The sequence below is a fragment of the Glycine soja genome, chromosome 14, assembly GCF_004193775.1.
Source record: "Glycine soja cultivar W05 chromosome 14, ASM419377v2, whole genome shotgun sequence".
NCBI lineage: Eukaryota > Viridiplantae > Streptophyta > Magnoliopsida > Fabales > Fabaceae > Glycine > Glycine soja.
Window position 1 is genome coordinate 5519725 of NC_041015.1, and position 23134 is coordinate 5542858.

The 23134-nt window shown below is 31.4% G+C and overlaps 1 protein-coding gene across 1 annotated transcript; it reads left to right on the plus strand.

The window, feature by feature from the left end:
• The first annotated feature begins 7340 nt into the window (after window positions 1-7340).
• On the plus strand, window positions 7341-11707 carry LOC114384926 (ribulose bisphosphate carboxylase/oxygenase activase, chloroplastic-like). Its single transcript, XM_028344769.1, has 7 exons — window positions 7341-7574; window positions 8281-8609; window positions 8707-8812; window positions 8907-8992; window positions 9442-9914; window positions 10425-10706; window positions 11366-11707. Exons 1-7 carry the CDS (start codon window positions 7530-7532, stop codon window positions 11479-11481), a joined length of 1437 nt encoding a protein of 478 aa, XP_028200570.1. The 5' UTR covers window positions 7341-7529; the 3' UTR covers window positions 11482-11707.
• The last annotated feature ends 11427 nt before the right edge of the window (window positions 11708-23134 follow it).

Below are 23134 nucleotides of genomic sequence, written 5' to 3' on the forward strand. Positions count from 1 at the left end.
TGAATGAAGACCGGACGACTCAGATTTTAATCTGAGTCGTCCGGTCTTCATCTGACATAAATGCATGGAAATTCAACTGCAGGGAATCCGGGTCCACAAATTATGGTGTGACAAAGCAGATTGTGTAGTCACAGCATGGGAAACCTGATGCTGCAATGCATAGATATGAGCAACACAGCCATATATTGGATCCTGCATGCGAGCCAAGGCTTCATAAGATATGGTGATGGCAGCATCACTTCTATTGTGGATTGGAAGATGTGACAGTAGCTTGGAGACGTTACTAGCACCATAAATCTTATGCACTGCAGCAAAATGGGTTGAAGCTTGGTCGTAGGAAAAGTAAGGAGCAAATACACAATCACTCGTGCATTTTCTCCTTAGGAACTTGCATGCTCCACATGATGAGCCAAACCCTGTCGTTGTCCCAAAGTTTTTTACTGACTTTATGCTCATGATTTCTGTAGTGGAAGACTTGTAATAATTTTGCCTAAGAAGAGCTTAAGGTTCGAACCTTTATAGCCATCACCTGGGAGCGTCAATTTCTTTTGCCGTGCCCAAAGGACATTCTCATTTAGTTTACTTTAGAGTATGTTCCTCTTTTGGGTCTCTTTTGTGGCCTACATTGTCTTTGTCAAATAGGGAAAATTTTCCTCTTTTATGCCTCAAAAGGGCTTTTGTTCCTAAAGTTTCTTTCCTAATGCTTCAGTTATTGAATATCCAATCATCATCACTTTTTGGGGTTGGGAGAAAAGTTACTGCAACAGTCGGTTTTTGAGTTTGAGATATAATGCATGCTTTAGCTATCTATATAGTTTCTAGCATAGAGTTTATGACTCATTGCGGCCATTTGTCTGGATATTGTTAATGGCCCTTTAATTCGTCCAATTTAATATGTCATTTATCTGCCACTTGTTCTATGTGTGCATATTTTAATCCCCACCATAATTCAGGTTTAGCTGTTGGCCACTTAAACTATATGTTTTGAGGTGTGTAATTGGACTAATTATCCACAGTTCTGTTATTCCTTTGGTGCTTATTTCTGACCCTTTCAGACTCAATAAAACAAATTAATAATATAAGCTCTCTGTTCTTTTGGTGGCTGTTGTAATGTTGTGGTAAATGGGAAAAAAATATTGTATGATTTGAGACATTTATATATTTATGCTCTCAATTCTCATCAATTTCTATATGACAGACAATCAACACTAGGCACACATGAAAAATTGTTTCAAAGTATAAATCTTTAATAATTCTAAACCATACAATAACTTCTCACCAAGGGAGAGGTTGATGTAGAAAGAAATGAAGAAAGGACTACTTATAGATGGAATTAAGGTACAAACTAAATATTGATAGATGAACAAAGTCGTTCAAAGCAAAAAAGTTACCATTGGATCTGTATCAATAGAGTGAAAATTGTCGTAGATGTCAACCATTAAAAAAAGTGATAATGTTAGGAGTCTCACATTAAAAGAAATAAATTATTTGATGGAATACTTAAATCTTAAAATTCTCTCATCTAATAAACTATTCTTTTGGATTTAATTTTTCTCTGGTGCTTAAGTCCCAACAAAGAGTGAGTTGGGAGACAATGCCATTAACACTTGCAAAACTTTCTGGTTTCTGTCACTTCAAAACTGTGAACTTTTTTGTCTCTGATCCATTGGAACATGTGTGAGAAGGGAGAGCTATGAATTAGTGGATGAACAACATTGGACTTTCGAGTTTAACGATGACATTGTCTTTCTCCATCATGTATCAATCATCGTTAATGTTATCTCTTGAACCTTGAAGAGTGCCACCTTCTAACTTCTTTCTCAAGTTGCATCCTCATCCACTCTTAATAATAGAACACTTTATAGCATAACTTTTCTAACACCTTTTATTTTTGTTAAAATTAATTAAAAATTAGAAAAATATTCATTAAATAAAAAGTGAAACACACAAAAATTTATAATTTCTATTAACAAACAATAAAAAGTGTATTTAAAAAATGTGTAACTAACATTTCTTTAAATATAAATCAAGAGTACAATGAATCAAATTCGTTTTGAAAATTATAAAACTTAATTAACTTATTTCTTGAAATTATTAAACAAATTATTCTAGTCTTTATTGCTATAATTTTAATGGTTTTAAAATTTTATGAAAATTTGTTGACTTTATCTAGTTAGTAAAATCTCTTAATTTAATGATTGGATTAATAAAATTTAGTATTTAATATATATATATAAACAAAGCATTGAAGGAAACGCTTTTACCAAGTGTTATTCATAGAACTTCATTTCTCTACTATAAATTTTGATAAAATTAATTTTGTCAACAGTGATATTATAAAGTTAATTTTTTTAAAAGAGCTAAGGTTAAAAATGGATTTTTTTTAGAAATGAAAATTTTAAAATTAAGATTAGAGAATGAATGCTGCTGTGGTGTAATTTGTTTTATAAAAAAATAGTTCATTTTTATTAGTTGTATGAGATAATTTTTAAAAATAAACCAATTATTTTAAAAAATATTACTAAAATTTTTATTTTATTTGGATGTTAGAATCGAATTATTTATAAAGTTTAAACATATATTAAAGGTATTTATAAAAATGAGTGATTTTTTTTATACAACCACACATATATAATCTATTTATGTACAAAGGGAAATTTTATGCAAATATGATAGGATCATGATGAGCAGCCAAACTCATCATATGAATATTTGAAGCAGCAATCTCATATTGAAAATTCAAATTTGATAATGTGTTGTTAATGTTCATTTTAAGGTTAATACGCACATTGATTTTTGTTTTTAATTTCTAGCACTTATTTATTGCTATGATTGATACAATATACTTTTTGTTATTTTATAATACAAATTACAACCTATATTATTTTTATTTTAGTTTATTGTATTTTAAAATTAATTTGTCATGTAAAAGAATTTTTTAGATTTTTTAAATATTTTAAAAAAGAATGACCCTTGAATTTTCCTATATGGAACACAACTTGCTAAGGGTTGAGTTGTGCTAGCAAAATTTTAATCTAACTAACCAAATTGACATTTCTAGATGGAACAATATAATCTTTAATTTTTCTCATAATGTTACTGTCTTAAACTAAAAATTCTTACCTCTTTCAATATCAATTTGTTTACTCATTTCACAACTAATTTTAAAAATAAAAAGTTAATCAAACATGTGCTCGTTAATCTTTAATGACCGCACAACGCAATTTTGGGATGTAAGCAACATCTTATCAATGATTAGATTAAAATAAAGTATTATAAAAATAAATTTGGACGGTTTAACATTATTCCGTTAAGTGGTGGGGGAAGAAGAAAAAGATTTTGTCATTTTATTGTTAAATCCTTATTGGACGTTTAGAATACTTTATAAAAAAATGTAAAGGTAATTTATAATTTTTACAAGTTCTTTTTTATTTTAATAAATTCTTTTACATAATTTATTAAAACAATATTTTTAAATAAATTTTATAATTAAGTTTATGAATTAAGTTTTATGCAAAAAAAAAATTATCAAATAAATATTTAATTGAGTTGTTTGTCTAAATACTCCTCGATCTATCACGTTTCTAACGGGCCAAGAGTTCGACGATCAATGCATTTTATGTTCAACTCTTCTTTTGAACTTGTTTATTTTTAATTTTGTTTTCTCGATTTTTTGCAAAGAGTTTTTTTTAACATGGAAAAAGTAAATTAAAAAATTATTAATAGGAGAAAATAATAAGAAAATAGTTGTTGATTTGGTAATTTTTTAACGACAATAGATCTTATTTTTATTTTTATACATAAAATTAATTAATAGTAGATATTTTTGTGAAATTTATTATTTACTAAATAATTATTTATTAAAATTTAATATTTAAATAATTATGTAAAAAAAAAATAGTCCCCTTTAATGCATCTTTGGATTTGTTTCGGTCTTGATAGTAAAATCATTTTAAAATTATGCGTAGTTATTTTTCAGAAATATATTTGAAAGTCAAATTTCATCTGAAAACTCATATTCAAAGAAGTAAAACTTGAGACACTTTTACAAACTCAATTTACAAACATATGTTTAACTCAAAATTAGGTTTGGAAACTTGAAGTGAAGCATGTGCTTAAACATATTGATTTTAATTTAAATCCAACCTATTCTAATAAAAAATAATTTGAATTTGGTATATTTTTATTTTATTTTTAAAATAGTAAATATAGTTGAAAACAATATTTTTTATTGTTATATTATTGGTATAAAGAATTTATCAACTTTGTGAATGAAAGATCTCTGTTAGAAAATTTAATTAACTATCTTTAGAAGATTTTCTCTCCCTAACGACTAGGCTGGAACCCAAGACTGAAACTGCGTCGGTTGCCACTGAAACCAACAATATAAATTGATTTGTCTTATTTTGCCCTTCTCATTCACCATATCATCACAAAATAAGGTGGGATCGGTTAGTTTATTCCAAAAATAGATTGAAAGGGTCAATTTATCTTATTTTTTGACCACTCACGGGCCGGTGGATCATGGATGTGCATGAAAATTGACTGGCTATGATTTCTTTTTTATTCATTTAATTAAATGGGTTTAAAGATGAAGGTGATGTAAAGTGATCAATGAAGTATGTTGACAGATAAATGGATTAATAAAGGTAAAATATGTTTTTTATTTTTCATAAATTTGTTAAATTTAATTTTGGTCTTCTAAAACAAATTTTGTTCAATTTTCATCTTTCTAATGTAGAAATACTTTGATTATGTCTGATAAAATCTTTGATTAATTTATAAGTTTTTTGATCATAATAAATTTGTTTGATAAACAAATTTATTTTAATAATTTATTTTTTATAAGCTACTTCGAGTAGGTTTTTGATAAGTTATTTGAAGTATTTTATAAAAAATAAATTAGCTTATAACCTATTAGTTTTTTTTTCCTTAATTTATCTTTATTATTTTATTTGAAATTTTATTTCACTTTTATTCAATTAAAAAACTCTCTTATCTTTTTTGTTTGTCGTCTCAAAAAATCTTCATGTCTAATTTTATATTTTTACATGTATATGACACACACGATAATTAATCCATCAATTATTATCATAATATCGTTCCTTAAGATTATAAAATTTTTGAATTATTACTTTTTACAATTATTTGCTGAATTATTCTATGTTTTTCCTAAAATTATGTGACTTAATTCATTTCCTTGCATGATTTTTATTTTATCAATTCAATTCGTATAAATGAAAATTTTCCTTTTGTTAATTAAACCCTACTTACTATTGAATATGTCTTTTTATGTTATTTGATATTTATCAATTAACTTATCAGTTAATCTTACCAAATAATCTCAATTACATTAGTCACCTTCTAGCTTTTTAGCTTAGTTTATAGCTTATAAGCTAATTTTAGCAAACATAACCTTCATATTTTATTTTTAAAATTATATAGTTAACATTTAATAATAATTATAAATTGTCAAAAATACACTTTGATTATCAAAAATAAAAATAAAATAAAATTGAAAGACCAAAAATGAATTTGGCAAATGCCACTCTAGGGATTAACTTTGACATTTTCTCTCAATTTCAGAAATTAAAATGACTATTTAACCATAGCATAATTGTGAAACTTTAAAGAAATTGAAGTTGGAAGGGTTTACTAAATAAAAAAAAATAATGTCTAATTAATATTGGCACATGTATATATTAATTACTCGAAAAGATTAATCCTTGTGGACAGTTGATTAACTTTAAACATGCTTAAGGGTTATTTTGATAGTGCGAAATGGAATGGAATAAATAAGAAATATTTGAATTGAAAGAATGTGTTGGAGGTATGGGACCACATTCTCTTCCTTTTTCCGTGATTTCTTCCCAATCAAACCCATCCTTAGATAGATATAGTCTCATAATCAGTATAAAGACCAAAACTTATGAAAATGCTTAAAAGTTTCATCTAAGAATTAAATATCCTAACTATGGTGATTGGAAATATATATTAATTACACCAACGACAGGAAAAAAAAACTGCTTTAGTGAAAATGGCCGTTATTAAAAAAATGATTTGAAAATCAAGAATTTTAATTTTTGGGGGGAGAATCAAAGGGCACCATCCTGTGTCCGTGGGTTGAGATAAGAGCATGTTGTGAGGCTTAGGGGGTGTTTGGTTTACTTGTTTTCTGTTTTCATTTTCATTGAAAATAGAAAACAGTGATGAAAATGTGTTTGTTTGGATTTCGAAAAACATTTTCAGTCATACAGTTGAGAACAGAAACCCCATCTCGAGTAAATTGAAGAAATTAGAAAATCTAAAAATACAAAAAAGATAATAAATCAATATATCATAAATTTTTAGTATTTTTATTTCATGAAAATAGAAAATAAGAAATCAAATCATACATGTTTTCAGATTGAAAATGAAAACAATTTTCAGAAAAAATGAAAATAAGAAATGAAAACAAAAAATAAAAATGTAAATCAAATACACCGTTAAGAATTGAATTTTTTTAATTCACTTTCTTTTCATAATCAGTACTTAGACTATAATAATCTAAATAAATTTATTTATCACTTATTTAATAAATTGATAACCCTCAACTTCTGAACCTAACGGAAGTAACTCTTAGCGAGAGATTTTTGGATTCACAAGGGTTTTAAAATGAAGTCTCTTTTTTAAAAAATAAAATGAATGTTCTAAACTACAATAACTAGTTAGGGATTAAATAAAATCACGGCTGTTAATTTAAAAGCAAAAATACAAATAAACAAATTGTGTTACAAAATGAAAATATCATCTTATGATAGCAATTAATTTGGAAGGACTAGCTCTGGAACCTTCAATTGTAGCATGGGGCTTGTTTGGAGCACATAAAGGATGTAACCAGTAAGATAGGGAGAGGCACATATAGCAGCTGAAAAAAGCCGCTTCTGTGCATCCTTTGGTCCCCCTTTGAACCGGGAGTGGAGGGGGGTCATTGCATCATCTCAATCAACCACTTTTCTTGTTCCTATTAATGCAATGCCTCATTTTTTGACATAATTTCATAAAAGCTAATTTTTTTCAAATGCCCATATTTTTTTTTCAACATCATTGGTTACTTGTGTGGGTTAGCATTCTAAAAATCTAAATTAAATGGCAACCTAGCCACAGATTTTTGTGTAATTGACCAATAGAAATATTATACTGTTAGTGAACATTCTAGTCAAACAAACACTAGCCAATGTTTGATTCTAATGAGATGAATGCAACAAGCTACGTGTGGTAACAAATTCTCCATAAAACTTATGGATCAGGAAAAGGCTTCAATTCCAACCTCAAGATCTAGGTTGGTGAGACCTTGCAGGCACTATGTGGTTGCCACGTGGCAGCCAAGCTAATCTTCATCGTGTGGATGTTAAGGACTCTACAACTAGTCTTGAGGATATGAATTTCTGAACACTCAATTATAAGTCCCTTCCCTATTGTAATTTCTGCCAGCCTCAAAAAATACTTGCTCTACCTCTGCCACTTTCTGAGTACAATACAACACTGCCATGGCTGCCTCAGTCTCCACTATTGGAGCTGTCAACAGAGCTCCAGTATGATTTTTTTTCCTTCTCTTTGCACTTTCTTGTCCTTAGTTTCTTAACTATTTCTTAGATGAATTTTGTCATATAAATGCTCAAATCATTATTAATTTGTGTAAGGTTATAGATTTATGTTTGAAATATACATATAACATATCTATACATGCAAATAAGGGTTGGCACCGTGGAGTAAAATCAATTAATTTTTCACGTTGAAAGTGAAGCAAGTCATTATCATTATGGGATTTCCTTTTTTTTTTTTGTAGTTTAGGGGTAGCCAATGTGCATCCAAACATGATTTTGAATATCTGAAAGATATATGACACTACCTTTATCCTAGTTTCGTTAAGAATTACTCCAAGTTCTCATTTCATATACATGTCTATGACAAGTTTCTTTTTTCGTGCTAGTAGGAGTCGCTGAGTTTTGGTACACTTCAAAAAGTGTCAATTTCAAGAATATGATACATAGAGGGAAAACTCTTATGATTTTTAACTCCTCATTTATATTGATAGTAAACTCAATATAGGTTAATAACTGTGTTATGTAATGTAATAATCAATATATGTGATAGCAAATTAGAAAAGAATGGTGTTATTTCTTACTTGAGTCAAGATAAAAACAACAGATTTGGATATTAGAAGCATGTGACAAGTGAGTGTGAAGTTTTAAAATTAGTTTGGACAGTATAAAAGAGTGGTTACTGTGAATATTGCAGCTGAGCTTGAACAGCTCTGAAGCTGGAGATTCGGTTCCCAGTTCAGCCTTCTTTGGCACAAGCTTGAAGAAGGTTACTGCCTCAAGGGTCCCTAACGTCAAGATTTCTTCTGGAAGTTTCAAAATCGTTGCGGCGGAGAAAGAGATTGATGAGCAACAACAGACAAACAAGGACAGATGGAAAGGTCTTGCCTATGATATTTCAGATGACCAGCAAGACATCACAAGAGGAAAGGGTATGGTTGATTCCCTCTTCCAAGCTCCACAGGAGACTGGAACTCACTATGCAGTCATGAGCTCTTTTGAGTACCTTAGCACTGGACTTAAACAGTGAGTGACACTTACAAAATTAGTGTTTGCTTAAGTTGAAAAATTGAACTCCCTTATTTTGATCTAACTAAAGGTGTTCATGATGGTGGTATTTCAGGTATAACTTGGATAACAACATGGACGGTTTTTACATTGCTCCTGCTTTTATGGACAAGCTTGTTGTTCACATCACCAAGAACTTCATGACCCTGCCTAACATCAAGGCATGTAAATTGCACACATGATTCCCTTATACATTGCCTCAAAACTATAGTTAATGAAACAGGAGACACTCAGTATTTTTCATTGTTTTTACAGGTTCCTCTCATTCTTGGTATTTGGGGAGGCAAAGGTCAAGGAAAATCCTTCCAATGCGAGCTCGTCTTTGCCAAGATGGGAATCAAGTGAGTAAATGTTGTATATATATTACTACTACATAACAGAACACATCAGTTATATACATTACTACATTAGCAACTCTAGTGCATTAGAACTTAGTACTTAGCACTCAATAGCTAAAGTGTGTTTCAATGACATCTCTAAATGGAACTTTAGTTGAATATAAGAAAAAATATATTTTTAGTCTCTCAAAATATCGAAAAATTCTATTTAGTCCCTATAAATATATAACTTTTTTAGTTTCTACATTTTTCCACAAATGTGTGTTTAGTCTCTGGCGGCTGGCGAGAGACTAAAACTAGGTTTCTCTTTATAAATGTAGGGACTAAAAAGACATTAAATTTTTAAAGAGACAGGAACCAAATTTTGAGATATTTTGATGCACTAAAAACATATCTTAGCCTTGAATATATTATTTGGTGATTGGTGCTAACTTATGATGTTGTGATGACAGCCCCATCATGATGAGTGCTGGAGAGTTGGAAAGTGGAAATGCAGGAGAGCCAGCAAAGTTGATAAGGCAAAGGTACCGTGAAGCTGCTGATATAATCAGCAAGGGGAAGATGTGCTGTCTCTTCATAAACGATCTTGATGCAGGAGCTGGTCGTCTTGGTGGAACCACTCAATACACTGTGAACAACCAGATGGTGAATGCCACCCTCATGAACATTGCTGATAACCCCACAAATGTTCAGCTTCCTGGCATGTACAACAAGCAAGAGAACCCCCGTGTGCCAATCATCGTCACCGGTAACGATTTCTCAACACTCTATGCTCCTCTCATCCGTGATGGGCGTATGGAGAAGTTCTACTGGGCACCTACAAGGGATGACCGAGTTGGTGTCTGCAAGGGAATTTTCCGCACTGACAATGTTCCTGAGGATGAAATTGTCAAGCTTGTTGACACCTTCCCTGGCCAATCTATTGGTAAGTTTCCTATGGGAACTCAAGAACTCTCTGCAATTTGCAAATGATCTAATATGTTTCACACCCCAAACATATATAATTAGGACAAAACTTAGATGCAGTTCAGTTTCTTCAGTGGTTTTAGTATTGTTCTCTAATAAGAATTGGAGTTTTTATTTCGATAACTCATTGATGTTTAATACAAACTTTTATTATGTTGATTAACAAAGTGAAACTCTAATTATGATTGAAAAAGAGCATGGAAAAACATTTAAGAAATTACATCTAAGTTTTGTCCATGTAATTAAAACTTACATATTAGTCCCTTAAATTATAAGCAACAACCACTTTAATCCTGATTTTTTTAAGGGTAATAATGTGTTGCCACCTTTACAGATTATTTCTTTTTATATCTCTTTTCTTATCACATCATATCTCATCTATATGCCAACACTTTTTCTCTAGGTGTCATTTACCTTTTAGATGTCCTTAATTGCAATAAGACTAATGGTATGCAATTTATCATTGCAGATTTCTTTGGTGCACTCAGGGCTAGAGTATATGACGATGAAGTGAGGAAGTGGATTTCTGGTGTTGGTGTTGACTTGATTGGGAAGAAGCTTGTGAACTCCAAGGAAGGACCTCCAACCTTTGACCAACCGAAGATGACTTTGAGCAAGCTCTTGGAGTATGGTAACATGCTTGTCCAAGAACAAGAGAATGTGAAGAGAGTACAACTGGCAGACAAGTACTTGAACGAGGCTGCTCTTGGTGATGCTAATCAGGATGCCATCAAAAGAGGAACTTTCTATGGTTTGTTATTTTATTCTGAATTTATATAGGATGTTTGCATATAGCTCAATTTTCAGTCAACTTATACACACGTAGAAATTCAGGGAAAGTTTATTTCATGCAATTTTTTTACATTCTCACGAATGTTATTTCAAGAATATAACATGAAAATATTGTTTTCAGGTATTTAAAAAAATGTTTGGTTACATTTTAATATTCTTGGAAATGATTTTTAAATTTAAAATAATTTAAATAAAAAAGAAATTTCATATGTTTCAAACAATAAATTCTTACATTTTCATCGGAATATCACTTTTCTATCCCTTCTCATGAGAAAAATGTTAAAACCATGGTAAAAAAGGAAATTATAATATTTTCAGAAATCAATAATACCTAGAAATAATTTTTCAAAACTTATGATAAACATAAAAACATTATATTCTATTTTTACATTTCCCGAGAATTTGATAAAATTACGTGAAACAAATGTCCCTTTAATTTTGATATAGTAAAAAGGTTTCCAATATGTCTAATAACATATTGCTCACTTAAACTATTTTAAAAATTTGACAAAATATAATCGAACAATTACACTATGTCAAAATTAAACTCATTAGAAAGTATATTTTGATCAAATAAAACTAGGTCTAAACTTTTTGGTTGTTTTATTTTCTGCCCAGGCAAAGCAGCCCAGCAAGTAAAAATTCCCGTTCCTGAAGGTTGTACTGATCCAAATGCCTCAAACTTCGACCCAACTGCAAGAAGTGATGATGGAACCTGCTTATACACACCCTGAGAACCTAAGCATTCTCCACTTGAAGAGAAGCTATGACTTGATATAATCAAATAATTTATCTTGTTCATATTGGATTGTTATCCTTTATAATTTTGAGTTACATTGTCTCACTACTAAAAAAAACACTTGAGATAATCAATTAATATTTCCTGGTGTTCATTGTGGTTCTGCTGAACTTTGTGGCTTCAAATAATAGAAGGTGTTTTACTACAAAGGTTTTAATTAATGATGTCATTATTCATTTAATATTTTCATTGCTGAATTTTGAAAAGGGTTTATAAAATCTCATAGGAGACATTGGTTCAATTACATATTGCCATTCATGAACAAAAATCAAAATATTTAAAAAAAATTATTATTCCTACATCGGTTATAAGAATAACCGATGTAGTATTGCTTTATATTCTACATCGGGTATACATAAAACCGATGTAGAATGATCCTAAATGAGGTAGCACTCACCTACGTTTGAAGGCGGATGGAGATGTAGAACGTCGGACATTCTACATCAGTTATCAGGAGAACCGATGTAGGATACCACAACCGATGTAAAATAATCAGCATTTTAAGACGGATGTGTTTCGAGACCCGTTTTCGAATCCAACTCATTCTAAGACGGCTTGTCGACCGATGTAGAAAGAACACAGAGTTTCAACTTCGCTGGCTACAATGATGCATGACAACCAATGTAAAAATATACTTTTAACCGATGTAAAAAGATAATTTTATAGTAGTGAGATCTGTATTTTACAATGTGTACATTAAAGTCTTGATACCTTTCTCTTTCTGCCTGTGCATTTATTTGTTGCTTTTCTACATTTAATTTTTTCCTTGACACGATATTAATGTTATCCTACCTGTTCATTTTAATCTTGCATGCATACATTGCTCTAAACATGAGCGATCAATATGTCCTGGCAAATTTTAGTTTCTTAGCAAAAGTAGTTTCATGTATCAGCAATCACATGCATGAATGACCTGTTTTAACCCAGTGTGTTAGTTAAGGCTTTTAAGCTACCTTTAGTTTATTTGATGAGTTTTGAAAGCTTGTTTGATTAAAATCAAACCAACTTAATGAAGTTTTTTTTTTTTATAATTTGTAACATTGTTTAAAACACTACTTCATGTAATATTATTTAAACTCCTTATTAACTTTTTTTTTATCTTCACTATTATATCATACTTTTTTAAGAGTATTTCTCACTTCTCAACTACTTTTACTTTAATCAATTACCTTATCATCCAGTAAAAAAAAAAAACAATTACCTTATCATTATCAGCTTTTATTTTCTAACTTACAACTAACATATTTGCTGGTAGCCTAGTATGACCAAAACAATTATTGAAATATGTTCATGATGTTTAATTTTATTAGAGGAGGAAGTAAAAGAATGTAAGTGAATTACACATTTTTCTTAATTAAATAAGTATGAAATTCATCAAAAGAAAATTACATATTAAGAAAACATGAAAGAATTCTCTTCTTGGGGTTATTCTTGAGCTAGCATATTCGCAACAAACTTCAACTGCAGTTTTGCAACCGTGTTGTGGCCATTACGGGCAAATGCAAGTCAATTGTAATCACAATTCGTGATCACAGCATAATGACTGCTAAGTGCTAACGCAATTATTGAAATATTCAAGCAGCACCCGATGATGAGATGACCTACGTGATCCAGGTCCATTCAGACATATAAACGAACTTAGATTCTCAACGTGTTAATCTTAAAACTTTTACTTATTCTTCGACATAAACATATTTTTAAATCAGTAAAATATTTTTTATTAAATGATTCTATTAATAAATAAATATTTAAAGTAAGTTTATAATTTTTAATTTATCAAAAAATTGTTTAATACTTAAAACATATAATAAATTATTATTATATATATATAATAATAATTTTGATAAATATATTTATTCTTAATTGTAATAATAAATATAATAATCTATAAGATGATGTGTTTTCGATTTAAAGATTACTTTTATAATAATTTCAATTTCGATAATAATCTTATAAGTAATAAGAAGTTGAGATAAGAAAAGTAAAGATTTTAAAAAGAAATGAGGATTGAAAAAAAGCAAAGGGTTTAGAAAAAAAGTAATAAACTAAAAAAATATATGAATTCATAAAAGATGAGAATTAAATAATGTTCGATGACATATCAAACCTATAACCAATTTCAATAATAGACGTAATAGGTTGATGTTTGATGAATTAAGTGATAGTGTTTTAATCCTTGAAAATTGACAATCAGCAACTATAAACTTCTAATACTAACAATTGAATTATATGATTTTAACATGTATATAATAATATTCCTAAATTCACTTATCTAATGCTATTAAACGTCTTCGTATAACTTTTCCATAATCGCGTCAATTGACATTTCGATTGTAAAAAAAATATTATTTATGAATGTTTTTCAATCCCATGTGTTTTAAAGGAGCTATAAAAATTATCACTTCTAATCGAAATAATTATTTTCAATAACACACTCATCTCAAATTTTAAATCATATTTAAATCACTTTTGAATGGACTCTTTTATTCTCTTATAGACTAGTTCATAAAACATGAGTTTTATAACTTAGTCAAAATTTATATAAAAGAGGTATCACTGCGACATAACAATCTCTTGCAGCTCCTTCCGAGTAGCATATTAATCTTTCATAATTAAACATATAAATATATTTTTATAATCTTATTTTCATTAATTATTAGATTTAAATCCAACGATCAAAATTACTGCTGCATCTAATAATTCGAAATCTGGAGACAATCTACACAACATGTAAACAATTTAGTGACAAATGTAAAGCTGAATGTTCATTCTAGAGTCAGAGTGTGAATGTGAATGGCTTATAATAATATATGTTTTGAGTATCAAATCAAAATTGATATTTTAAGGGTGTAGTGTACAAATGTGAAAGAATTGTTATCCATGCAACTATATATGATATATGAGGTGGACATAACATTCTCGTTATGATTAATTGTGGACTACGAAAAGCTAAGATTAATAATGTCTTTGATTGACTTGTGTCACCGAAGCAGTGGTCTGTTATTGAGAATTTGCCGCGTTTCACGTGGGAGCTAAGAAATTAGATACATGCACAAAATAAAATAAAAACAATTGATTATCACCAATACACAACTCATTATCAACTATAAGAAGCATATTATCAGGGATCGGTTATCAAGTATCAACGTGTTAACCTTTTTTATTTTTCATGCTATAGTCAATTGTGATGTGTGACTTGAATCTAATACGATTTTCTCTTCTCACTCAGAATTAAAAAAAACGATTAACTTGACACGTTATAAATGGTGAAGTGTTTTTAGAAAAGAAAAAAAAACACAGAGAAAGAAAGAGAGAATAAAATAGAGAATGGAGTTATATTAGAACGATGTTCCATTTTTCATCTTTCTCTATTATTCTATTCTCCTCTTAATTTCTTATCTATTTCTATCCTACTAACTAATATAAAGTATATGTAAGAGTGTTTATAAGATAGATTAACATGAATTTATTTTTATTTAAATTTGAGATTGTGATAAAGTATTTTATTGAGATTTCAAATTGACTAATTTACTAGATAATATTTATAGGATAAAATGGATCAATTTAATTTATCAAAATAATTATATAATCTTAATATCGACAATGCATGAGTCCCGTAAGACTCATTTCAAACAAATTACCACGCCAATGAAATGCTAGTGATACATTTTAAAATATAATTTTTTTTACGAAATTTGGAAGTGGAAATTTAAGAGGTAGAAGATGACACCACTCATCACCAGTCTATTATAGACAAATTACCTACTATACAGGTTTTTAAACATTAAAAGAAGTTACATTTACTTCCTTCTATAGAGCCGGGTGAGAATTAGAATTTACAATTTGGCAAATCTTATCTTACTCCACATTAAGCAATTTGTCTAGGCTCGCATTATTTAATATGACCAACATAAAACTTTATCCAATAATAAAAAACGTTGAAATAAAGTATAAAAACGTCAAAGCGTGTTTGGAATGACATCCTAAACGAACGCATTGCAATGTTTTCACGTCAAATCATCATTTTGATGTCACAAAATTCACGTCTCCAATTTAAAATGGTATCCAAACACACTATTATCCTTATTTACATGGATTTCTGCATTTGCTGTGAAGTTAACAGGTATTCTTTTTATCTACGTTTGGATGCACTTAACTTGAGTCTAAAATTGTTCAAACATGAATTTTCTAATTGAGCATATTGTTTGGCAACTCGCATAGTGTTAGAAACTTAATTTCAAGCTTTAGACTTAATTAAAATAACTTTTGCATCTATATCTTGAGTCATATTATTTGTTTTATGCGTACATTTAATCATATTGTTTGTTCATGTAAATTAAACCCGTAGATAAATTCAAGTTATTTTAGTAATTATGCACTTAAAATCAATTTGATTGTAAAATTTCAAACAAAAGTATTTTTTTTAATATTTTTTATTTAAACAAAAATCATCTTACTACAAACTCGTCTTTACTTATAATTAAATTTTATAAAATCATGTTGCATCAATTCTATAAACTTATTTTTTAAAGACACTACACCTGTTTCTACATCTTTCAATGAAAAGACGTGATTTGCATTTCTATCTGTTTTCAAACACATGGTCAATTGTTAATGGTTATCATCTATACTTAATTAATGATATGATCTTAATTGGGAGTTGGGACTTTGTTGATCAAGTGTACGCATAGCTTCTAGTCAGATTAGTAATGGAAATGCGCCAATCCAGACTCCGAGATACCTACAATTTTATGGGATAAAATGTGGCAAATATGATTAAAAAGACTAATTAATCCTCTTTATTTTGAGATTTCAGCCAATGGTGAAACACACGGGAGTTCTATGCGGAGATGCTGGTTGTGTGCATTCATCTTATTGGGCTTGTATACAATGAGGGCCTATTGAAGTTTTTTTTTGCTCTCTCTGTTTTTGTGTTGGAAATCAAAGTGAGAGACGTGGACATGTACTGGGCAATTTCTTCCTGCACCCCATTCTGAAATGTGAAAAATTGCATTCCAAATTACATTATGGAATGTAAAACACATTCCGAATTAGGCTTTCCATAAGATTAAAAAGGTGCAGGAAGTAAGTATGGAGGTGTAGGAAGCAATTGCCCATGTACTTGGGGTGGCAAATGAGTTAAATAACTGGAGATATAATGTTGACTTCGTTGCTAAAAGGAAAAGAGAGGCTATGTGTAAAGATTAGTTTTAATCTGTTAATTAAATTTTTCTGTTATTAGCTGTATGATTAGTGGTTTTTGTTATTACTTACTATTAATTGACAGGTTTATTTTTCAGTTCTGTTGTGATCGTAACATCTTGTAAAAAAAATAAAAATTAATCCTTTAACACTAAGATTAATGTGAAGCTCATCATTGTAATTTGTCTTATAGCATATTCATGAATATCTCATTGGCTTTTGGAATGCACCATTTGAAGTATGTTCAATACTAGCACAAGTTATTTGAACAATTGAATGGTTAGTATGCAAAGTGCCTGTATCTGAATAAATGTTAAGTGGGATGAGTGCACTATCCTATTTTGGATCCATCTTATCTATGAAATTGTTTCCAGACTAATTCAAAGCCACAGACAGATTGCAGATACAATGATAAATTATGAGTCACATGCAAATTTTTAGTGCTTTATTCTAAGCCTTTCTTTTGTTCTCTCTCTCTCTTCAAACGTTAAAGCATCAATGTCCAAGTTGCATATGGATATTGAAGCTTTAGCAAAAGATTGCAATGCTAGGGACCGGTTCTATGTATGGTCGATTTCTGGGGTACTTGAAAACCAGAGGCAGCAAGGATATGGACCCTAGTTAGATAAAAATATTGTATTGGCACTCCTTGCACGACCACAATTGTTATCCAACATCTTAACTTTTATCATGACACTCCAACATATTAGGAAGGACCACTGGCCAAACCAAAAACGTTCTCTGAAAGGGAAAATGAATGACAAGTCCTTTTATGTAAATTTTCCTAATGGCTACACATTTGCATGGCCACTAACTTCCTTTTCTTATCATTAACATTTAAGAATACTGGTTTTGTTTTGTAACCATCATTTAGATAACGTTGGGTTGGAGCAATCTCCTGACTCTTTTTGGCCTGACCCAAGATTGAGTTTAGTAAATGCATTTAGATCTAACTTGTGATGCCACCACACAATTCAATGTATGTTTGGTTTGAATTCAGTAACCCGGTTACTTGCCATAAATTGACGCAAATCCAAACACATTATTATTATTAGTTTTACTTGGATCAAACTCTACAAGTACTGTTTTTCACTGATAATCTCTAACTAGTAGAGCCATAAAAATCGTGCAGAAACTATGTAGAAAGTGAATTATAGTAGTCAACAGGGGGAGGATTACTAAAACTTTGGATATTGTGTGACACATTTTCACCCCGACACAATTTAGATATGCAGTACTCGAGATGCTATTCTTTAATCAAAATTAGAATTTCATTTTGGTACCCAGTCATTAATCTTTCTTAATTCTTACCATATAGTTATGGGTTAGTTAAGGAGTTAGTTTTTTTGACATGATTAAGAACACCAAAGGAAATCTAATTTTGATTAAATAATATAATTGAAGAAACTTAACCAATTATACCTAAATTTTCATTTATTTTTTACTTGTTATGTTGAAAAAAAATTAGAATTCAATATTCATATATCAATAGCGTAAAGTAATTTTATATTGACAACTAATTAAAATGTGAATGCTAGGTCGTTGCCCGGAAGCAACGCGCTGTATGGCTCGAGTACAGTGTCAAAAGAGCAAGGGCCGCTGCATCGCCGCCCGGATGTAGTGAAAAGTAAGCAAGGGTTCCCACATTTTCGTGAACGGGTGTGGGTAAAGAAGCTAGTTCATGACAGGAGGATTCGCTTTGGTACATGGAATATAGACACACTTACTGGAAAATCTATGGAAATAGTGGATGTTATGGTGAGGAGGAAGATCAATTTTATGTGCCTACAAGAAACTAAGTGGACAGGTGAAATAGCGAAAGAATTAGACAACTCGGGATTTAAGCTGTGGTATACGGGAAAAATTAGATCAAGAAATGGGGTAGGGATTATTGTGGACAAGGAGTGGAAGAAGGATGTCGTGGATGTAAGAAGAGTAGGAGATCGTATCATAGTCTTAAAATTGGTAGTGGGACAGGACACCTTTAATGTTATTAGTGGGTACGCACCTCAGGTTGGGTTAGCAGAACACTTTAAGGTAAAATTTTGGGAGGATCTAGAAGGGGTACTTCAGGATATACCCCAAGGAGAGAAAGTTTTCCTAGGAGGGGATCTCAATGGACATGTAGGTAGCGTGGCTAGAGGTTTTGAGGGGGTGCATGGGGGTTTTGGCCTAGGGGAGATGAATGGGGAGGGTAAATCCATCTTGGAGTTTTCGGAGGCTTTGGATCTTTCTATAGCCAATACATGGTTTAAGAAAAGAGAGGAACATCTTATCACTTACAAAAGTGGAGGGACATGTTCTCAGATAGATTTCTTCCTTATCAGGAAGTCTGATAGGAAGTATTGCTTGAACTGTAAAGTTATCCCGGGAGAGAGCTTGACTACTCAACATAAAGTTTTGGTTATGGATGTAAGAATTAGAGATAGGGCAAAGAGAAGAAGTCCTCTGGTAGCACCAAGGATCAAATGGTGGCACTTGAAGGGTGAGAAACAAGGAATCTTCCAACAAAAGATATGGGAGGGTTGGTGTGGACAATCACAAGAAAGTGCAAATGATATGTGGAACAAGATGTCCCAAGAGATTATTAAAGTGGCTAAAAAGACGTTGGGTGAATCTAGAGGTTTTGGACCTAGGGGTAAAGAATCGTGGTGGTGGAATGAAAATATTCAGAGCAAAGTTAGAGTAAAAAAGGAGTGTTTCAAGGAGTGGTCTAGGTGTAGAAATTCTGAAACTTGGGATAAGTATAAGATAGCTAGAAATGAAACCAAAAAGGCGGTGAGTGAGGCAAGAGCCCAAGCTTTTGACGGACTATACCAAGCTCTAGGAACCAGGGACGGAGAAAGATCTATATATAGGCTTGCTAAGGGTAGAGAGAGGAAGACTAGAGATTTGGATCAAGTAAAGTGTGTTAAGGATGAAGAAGACAAAGTCTTAGTGCATGAAAAAGATATCAAGGAAAGGTGGAAGGCGTATTTCCACAACTTATTTAATGATGGATATGGATATGACTCTAGCAGTCTAGACACAAGAGAAGAGGACTGGAACTATAAGTACTATCGTCGGATTCAGAAACAGGAAGTAAAGGAAGCGTTGAAAAGAATGAGTAATGGTAAGGCGGTGGGGCCAGACAACATACCTATTGAAGTGTGGAAAACTCTTGGAGATAGAGGTCTTGAGTGGCTCACCGAACTCTTTAACGAAATTATGAGGTCAAAACGCATGCCGGAGGAATGGAGGAGAAGCACGTTAGTGCCAATCTATAAGAACAAGGGGGATATACAAAATTGTGCAAATTATAGGGGAATCAAGCTCATGAGTCATACCATGAAATTATGGGAAAGAGTGATCGAACGGAGATTAAGAAAGGAGACTCAAGTTACTGAGAATCAATTTGGTTTCATGCCGGGAAGGTCGACCATGGAAGCGATTTATTTATTACGGCGGGTCATGGAGCAATATCGCATGGTCCAACAAGACTTGCACTTGATTTTTATTGACTTGGAGAAAGCGTATGATAGAGTGCCTAGAGAGATTTTGTGGAAAGCTCTAGAGAAGAAAGGGGTTAGGGTTGCATATATTCGAGCTATCCAAGATATGTATGATAGGGTATCGACTAGTGTTAGGACACAGGGTGGAGAGTCAGACGATTTTCCCATCACAATTGGTTTACATCAAGGGTCAACCCTTAGCCCCTACCTTTTTACCTTAATTCTGGATGTCCTCACGGAACAAATCCAAGAGATAGCGCCGAGATGCATGCTTTTTGCAGATGACATAGTCCTCCTTGGAGAGTCGAGGGAGGAGTTGAATGAGAGGTTGGAAACTTGGAGACGAGCTCTAGAAACACATGGCTTTCGCCTAAGCAGAAGCAAATCGGAGTATATGGAATGTAAGTTCAACAAAAGAAGGAGGATTTCTAACTCAGAGGTGAAAATAGGAGACCATATTATCCCTCAAGTCACACGGTTTAAATATCTCGGGTCTGTAATACAGGATGATGGGGAAATTGAAGGGGATGTGAATCATCGCATTCAAGCAGGATGGATGAAATGGAGAAAAGCATCGGGGGTGTTATGTGATGCAAAGGTACCGATCAAGCTAAAGGAAAAGTTTTATCGGACTGCGGTAAGACCGGCGATTTTGTACGGAACAGAATGTTGGGCGGTCAAGAGCCAACATGAGAATAAAGTAGGTGTAGCGGAGATGAGGATGTTGCGGTGGATGTGTGGTAAGACTCGACAGGATAAAATTAGAAACGAAGCTATTAGAGAGAGGGTTGGAGTAGCGCCTATTGTAGAGAAGATAGTGGAAAATAGACTTAGGTGGTTTGGGCATGTAGAGAGAAGACCGGTAGACTCTGTAGTGAGGAGAGTAGACCAGATGGAGAGAAGACAAACAATTCGAGGCAGAGGAAGACCCAAAAAGACTATAAGAGAGGTTATCAAAAAGGATCTCGGAATTAATGGTTTGGATCGAAGTATGGTACTTGATAGAACATTATGGCAGAAGTTGATCCATGTAGCCGACCCCACCTAGTGGGATAAGGCGTTGTTGTTGTTGTTGTTGTTGAACTAATTAAAAAATCATTATTATTATTTTTAAGATAATAATTATAAAAGTTAACAAATTTATCATATATTATAATTTATAATTAAATAATAATATAAAACTATTTTATATTATCTATATATATATATATAATATATATATATATATATATCTTATTTTCTCATATTATTAAGTGGATTCAGCATTCTAAAGACAAAATCCAACCAGTAAAATCCTAGAGTATAGGTATAGAACCATATAGATCATGAGAATTTGGAGACAGTACATTTGGCATAAGTCCTTTTACAAGTTTCCATTTAGGAGCCACTGGAACACTGAAGCCAACAAACAAGGTACAGCTGCCTTAGTTGCACGGCAAATGCATTAGACACGCAATCTGCGCTAGGTTATTGAATAGTAAGCCAACAATGCAGAAGCATTAATAGATTAGTTAATATGAAAGTGCTTATTCCACAAAAAAATTAAATAGGGGCATCTACGAACTTGGTCACGTTGCCTCCCTTTGTCCGTTTCACATCCATTCTTCTCTGTTTGGAAGCTTTCTTAATTATCAAACGGAGAGATAAAGTGATAGCCAAGCTTTATTTTTTTTTCTTCTCTAATGTACAAGACCAAAGACATTTCAGTGCTAAGCAGAGAACTACCACATGGATGTACCCTAAAAACAAAATATTAAAATCTATTTAAGAGATTTATCTCTCTAGTTCCAATAGATATTCTTCATATATACAAACCAAAGAATCAAGCTGACTATATGTTTAAAAGTATAGTTATCTATTAATTATACTACATTACATTGATACATGAGTCATCATACAACATATATATGAAATATGTCAAATTTATTAAAAAGAAAAAAAAGACACAACCAACATGATTATAATGTAACATATAAAGTTAAAATAGGAGATATAATATTGAACTAATAGTTGAGAAAAAGTTAAGGAACAAGAAATGAGAAAAATGTTATAGATTCAAATTTAAAATTAATTTAAGCGATAAATATTCAATTAAAAGAAAATAAATGTCTGAAAAGGGAGTAAAATTTGTTATTGCAGGGATAAAAAATATTATAATTTATTTAATTATTGTGATATTTACATTTGTATTGTTATAAAAAAATATGCAAAGATAAAAAATAATGATAATATATTCTCTAAGATTGTTTTTCTAAAACACTAATTTCGAATTTAATGAGTCTCATTTCCAAAGAAATAGAACTACAATGAATTTCAACCGATAAGGAAAAAAAAAAAAACATGTTAGAAAAAGAGTATTTTAAAAGAATTGTCGGTACTCTTTAAAAAGATATATAAATGAGTTACTATTTTAAATTGTCTGCTACACAAGAAACAGAACAAGTGAAATTAAGCTTGAAGGGAGATTTTCCTATGAAAGGAAATAGAGATGGAGTATTGAGTAATGAGTATCCGTGAGTCACTGCTAGAATGGAGCTTAGTCCACCCATCAATTAGTGGACAGATGGTACTAGCTAGTAGGTCTATCTATCCAAGCTGCATACTAAAATGGGCTTCAAACAAAGTGTGCAGAGAAAGCGACAGAGCCACATGGATCATGTTATAGGTAGCCAGCTAGAAGCATTTAGAATTTTGTTCAGAGCGAATTACTTTCAAAGATATGAAAACCTCAGAAGTCATTAAGTAATTAACCTGCATTATTTAGTACCCAGTTGGCTAGTTCCCTTCCTTTCCCTCTTGGCAGCTTCTCAATCTCAACCAACTAAAGTACATCACTGATCACCACAAGATTCTGCAGAGACAATGTGATGTAGACATGAATAAATAGTACTGTAG

Excerpts from the sequence above, each read along its gene's own strand:
- LOC114384926 (XM_028344769.1), top strand. The coding sequence starts at position 7,530 with ATGGCTGCCTCAGTCTCCACTATTGGAGCTGTCAACAGAGCTCCA. Across the intron at positions 8,813-8,906 it reads TGACCCTGCCTAACATCAAG|GTTCCTCTCATTCTTGGTAT; the intron begins GCATGTAAATTG and ends TTGTTTTTACAG. Across the intron at positions 10,707-11,365 it reads CAAAAGAGGAACTTTCTATG|GCAAAGCAGCCCAGCAAGTA; the intron begins GTTTGTTATTTT and ends TTTTCTGCCCAG.